The sequence below is a fragment of the Cynara cardunculus genome (assembly GCF_001531365.2).
Source record: "Cynara cardunculus var. scolymus isolate 2C chromosome LG 13, CcrdV1, whole genome shotgun sequence".
Lineage (NCBI taxonomy): Eukaryota > Viridiplantae > Streptophyta > Magnoliopsida > Asterales > Asteraceae > Cynara > Cynara cardunculus.
The window spans coordinates 31,402,062-31,407,652 of NC_037540.1; the positions used below are offsets into that span (position 1 = coordinate 31,402,062).

The 5,591-nt window shown below is 32.7% G+C and overlaps 1 protein-coding gene across 1 annotated transcript in view; it reads right to left on the bottom strand.

The window, feature by feature from the left end:
- LOC112524645 (protein DETOXIFICATION 16-like) overlaps positions 1–3,489 on the bottom strand; it is an 11,674-nt gene extending 8,185 nt beyond the window's left edge. Inside the window, exons 1-5 of the mRNA XM_025134571.1 lie at positions 3,220–3,489; positions 1,100–1,644; positions 926–1,012; positions 751–807; positions 288–526 (exon numbers count right to left, since the gene is read on the bottom strand). Of these exons, the coding sequence (XP_024990339.1) occupies positions 288–526; positions 751–807; positions 926–1,012; positions 1,100–1,644; positions 3,220–3,480 (1,189 nt within the window). The 5' untranslated portion in view covers positions 3,481–3,489. The remainder of the gene's footprint in view (positions 1–287; positions 527–750; positions 808–925; positions 1,013–1,099; positions 1,645–3,219) is intronic.
- Between the last annotated feature and the right edge of the window lie 2,102 nt (positions 3,490–5,591).

A 5,591-nucleotide genomic window follows, 5' to 3' on the forward strand; every position in this document is an offset into this window, starting at 1 on the left:
TTTGATACTAATATCGATATATTTTTGTCAAATTTTTATGATATCTTCAAACATATATTTTATTCAAAAATAAAAATATATCGTTTTCTTAAAATCACATAAAGCCATATTATAACATTAGTTGAAATAAAAAATAAAATGAAATATTAAAATCACGATGTATTTCTCTGGATTGAGCGAGTACGCTTCTAGTATTTATATATAGTATTTATATATATGTTTTAATGTTGATGTGTGTTTAATTATTATAGAAATAGTAGACAGTTTTAAAGTTAAGGCAGAGAAACCTGAAAGAACGCATTGGAGACCATCCAAGAAGTTTGATGCCGCAAGAATTGGCAACATGGTTGCTACATATTGCACAACTTCGATCTCATTGCTATATGCGTATCCCCAAAAGTTGCGGATCAATATTAAAACCGACCCGATCAGTATTCCAACTACAATGGCAACGACTAGCACAACAATGACCGCCAATCGCGCTGTGCGTGGATGTCCTGCTCCCAATTCGTTTGAGACCCGTGTACTGCACGAATCAAGAGACGCATATTTGGTATGAATGTTATCCTAACTCACCCAAGAATTTGTAACCAGCACAAGCTAGGCCTTAATTAAGAGTATCATGTAAGGTACATAAACGGTTTACGACTGACTTGCCTAGTAGTGCTGATCACATGACTCAATCCTCAAAAGCATTGCAACTCCCATACTGTATCCATGAAATCAGTAAGCCGAGGAGAAGAAACATACCTGATAGCACCGCTTAGTCCAAACGGGATCATCCACATCACTGCTGCCGTATTAAGGCTGTGGATTGACACCCAAAAAAAAAAACAACTATTTAATCACATTTTGTTTAAACAGGTTAAAGATTGGATCTTGATTTAAATATAACTCGATTATGGATCAGATATTAATGATTTACCAAATCGAAAGCACCGAGGTCTCCAACTTTGGATGTGGAAGAAGCCCCGAAAGCAGAACAATCATCTCAAACGACCACATCTCCAAGCTGCACAATGAACATCAACTCATTTGAAACAAAAGTTTGGTTTTCGGATCTCAAAACGATAAAAATTAAGACAAAGGAAAATCTTACCATACCATAACAGCTGAAGGAATCGCGAGCTTAATGAAAGCAAGGATGCCGTGAATGGCTTCGGTGGAGAACCCAGTCCAAGTTTTGGCACAAGAAGATGAAAACTTGACATAAAGTGCCAACAAAATGACATTGTTCCAGTAAGAGATTGCATTAGCCAACGCAGCCCCCTTGCTTCCAAGCCCAGATTTGAGCACCAAAATCCAACAAATAAGAACATGAAGCAAAGTGACGATCCCGGAACTCACCATCATTGGGAAGACGATGTTTTGTGTTTGTAGGAATCGGACCAGGCATTGGAGGAGACCATACGCAAAAAGGCTGGGAAGCATGAACCGAGCGTAGAGCCCGGCCTCTTTGGATATATCGGGATCTTGACCCACCAGTTTTAGGATGGAGCCGGTGTTGAACCAGATGACAGCAAGAGGAATGCTGACCAACATAAGGATGAGCATGGCTCTCTGCATGTATATCCCTAACATGTGGTACTGTTTTGCTCCATATGATTGACCACATAGTGTATCTAAAGCACTTGCCATTCCCATCTGTTCAATGTTTAAGTACCAATTAATAAACTTGCATGTGAACCCAAATAATAAACGTTACTAAGATTAAGTAATGATTACGATGAGGAAAATAACAAGGTGAGTAGTAACGTGGCGGTTTACGAGTTTCATGACATTTTTCAAGACATTACTTATGATGACAAATCATTATATCACAAATACAATTATATATTATATATACACATATTTTCTAATGTTATTCAGTGGATCAATGATATTTAACAATTTAAATCACGTTATATATACTAATAAATTAAAAAAGTATGACACAAAGAAGGTATACAAATCTAATAAGTGTCGTATAAAACACGTGTATAGCGCCATGACATGCCACGAGCTTAACGTGACGTCAAAGAGGGAGGGCTTAAGCGGTAGCACCATATAATTAATATAATATAATATACATCTAAAAATAATTACAAAAATATGGTTTTTATAGGACCAATAAACAACTCCTAAACTTGTACTCGACACGTCTACATCTTTTGAAAACGGTCAATATATACCCAAAAATAATTACAAAAAGTATGGTTTTTATAGAATTGAGAAAAATACGGTAGCACCTTCTAAAACGATACGGTAGCACCATTCACAAATCTAAATTTTTTAGTTGCACTATTTGGATTTCAAGAAAATACGGTAGCACCTTATAAAATAATACGGTAGCACCATTCACAAACCTAAATTTTTTACTCTTCGACGAAGAAATAATACGATGACACGTGCCACCCATGCCACTTAGGTAGGTCCGCCCATGGCTTAAGCCGCCATGGCGAGATTTTTAGAACTTGTGGAAAACAATAAATTGATCTTTGTTCCTACCGTGCCGTTGTTTATAATTGAAAGCATTAGACCAGTTTGCATGTATCCCAACTAATATCATATAGGACAAAAGTTAAGAGACAAGACTATCTCTCCAATGGCCTGAAGGTCCTCGAAATAATGACAAACAAAGAGCAAACTCAATCACTTGAACTACCTTAAAGGTTAGTTCTTAATTAGTGTAATAGAAAATGTTTATTTTCACAATGTAATAAATTTTTTGGAAAAAAATATTTTTTTTACTTATATTGACCAATAACATGCTGATTTACAGCATTTGATGATATGGATGTCAACTTTATTGTCTCATTAACCTTAACCTTTCTAAAAATTGGTACCTAGCAACATCAAACTATATAAGATTAACATGTTATGAAGATTTATGATTCCAATGTATTAAGTTTATTGTTTGATTTATAAGCTAAATATATCAATGTTATTTTAAAAATATATAAATCAATATGATATTGAGGATAGGGGGCTGAGCACCATCATATATAAATCAATAATGATATTGAGCATTCGGGGGCCGAGCACCATCTAGCCCCATACCGGGTACGCCTTTGGAATCACTAGGGGCATCAAATGTTATAAGATTAACTAAGAGTTAAAATATGTAGGGTATAGGAAAGTTTGAAAGTGATGGAGAAAAGATAAGATGTTAGAGAGTAAAGCAGATATTGTAGTAGAAAAGAAGAAGAAAAGTGAAGGTTAATAGGAGATGGATCTTACGAATAAACTAAAACCAGTAACAGTAGCAAAGGAAGTAGCCATGGAAGCACCAGAAAGAGAGAGCTCTCCAAGATGGCCAACGAACATAATTGAAATGAGTTGCAGAGAATACTGAAGAAGGGAGACACATACGAGAGGCCCTGCCAGCCATACCTGCTTCTTTACTTCTTCAAACACCCCATCACCATCTCCATCTCCATCTTCTTGTGCTATACTTACAAGCAGAGGCGTTTTTATGCCTTCCTTCTCTTTTCTATCCATTTCCCTTCTCAATATTCCACCCCAAAGTAAAAACCTGATATAATATATATATATATATATATATATAGAGAGAGAGAGAGAGAGAGAGAGAGAATATCAAACTTAAATTTAATGACTCTCCTTTGATCACTTAAAAGGCTGTTTTGGATAAAAATATATCTGCTAAATTTTCATGTCTATTTATTTCCATAAATTGAATTATATATGAAGAAATGTTAATATCAATCAAATAAATTTAAAATAAATAAAAGATCTGTATGTACATCAATAATGAAAATTTAGGTTGGTTTGTTTTTTAAAAGGTGTTAAAGTCTGAAGTCTAATTTCACTTCTGATTTATAAGATGTGGTCATGAATTCTGAAATCTGGATGAGTAAGATTGTTTGTTTTTTACGTTTGAAATTTGTATCGATCAAACTAGTGCAAAAATATAAAAGATAAATAATTGTTTACAAAGTATAAAAGATAAATAATTGTTTACAAAGTATAAAAGATAAATAAATTTTGCTAACAAATCTCTTCCGGCCCCCAAAATATATATGAACAATTTGATAGAGAGTGGATTAGGATTAAGAGATATTAAGCGATACATTTACCACTTAAAATTTCAGAGAACATTTAAATCTTTTAAGTTCTTATTTTAAAAATAAAACAAACATTCTCTCAAACGTTTGAACGAATCAGACTTCAGATGTATTAAAATGTAATTTTGAGAAAACAAATAGGCCTTTAATGTTGATGTAGCTTACAAGGCTTGAGTTTTGACCAACATCGCACCTAAAGGGAGTCAAGGATTTTGGTGCAGGGGAGCACCGAGCGTAGATAAAAATTGTTTCCCCATATCGCTTTTTCCCTCATCTCTTGTCCCCATCCCCTTATGCCATCATGATCGTTGTTATGAGGAATAATATTGTCATTTTGGTTACTTTACAACAAAATAATTCAATTTACGACAAAAATAATCATTATCACTTTTTATATATCTTTTGATATTTGTTAATGTTTGAGGTTTGTATGAATAAATAAGTCAAATATTTGATTTGTGAGCAAAATTGATGCTAAAAATACGGTAGGTACTTGCTCAAAATTTTTGGCCAAACCTTAATTTCTCAAGTTAATTCACGAACCTATCTATTTACCAAGTAATCTTTACATCTCATCATGACTTAATTGAATCTAAACTCAAGTAAAAAATATGGTATTGAGTATGTTGACAAGATCACACCATTTTGCTTTTAGTTCGATTTCAAGAAGATTTTCATATCATTCCCACAACACCATGATCTATGTACCTAGTAATATTGAGATTTGGATTCACTCAACTTAATGCGATTGCAACAACCCATAAAACCCATTGTCTCGTCTTGTCATCACCATTCATAATTAAATCACATGTGATTTTGTATATTAATGATTTTTTTTGTTTCTTAAATAGTTAATATTCTTGTTTAAATCTTTTCTCTCTCTCTCTCTCTCTCTCTATATATATATATAATCATTTATCTATCAATCTATATATATATATATATATTATATATATATATATATATGTACATACACACACTTGGGACCATGTGAGAGACTCTTTTCGTGAGACCATATTTTTATACTTGAAACTTTTTAGCAGAACATTGTGAAGATAATCTTCACATTATTTTTGTTGTGAAGATTCGAATTCTTTTTACCTTCACAATATATTGTTGTGAAGCTGTGGTTATAAATTGTGATCTTACAGGTCTTACGAAAACATGTTGGTCTTAGGTGAACCCAACCCTCTATATATTTATACTATATTATAAAGCATTTGACAAAAACTCTTAAAAATCACTTTTTATGCGTAAAGTACCGTTTATTAATGCATATTACTTAGAACTCAAGATTACAAGTAGATTGTGTATAAGTACAACTTATTAAAGCTCCATATTTAAATTCGTGTAACTAACTGCCGATAAACATAATCAAATACATGATAAACATCTCATTTTAAATATAAAAAATCTAAAATATAATTAGAATAATCATTGAGTGTAACATAATACTTAATTATGATCTTTATAAAATGTTATATTATTAAACCAAAATAAATTATTTCGTTACTAAACTTAAATTAA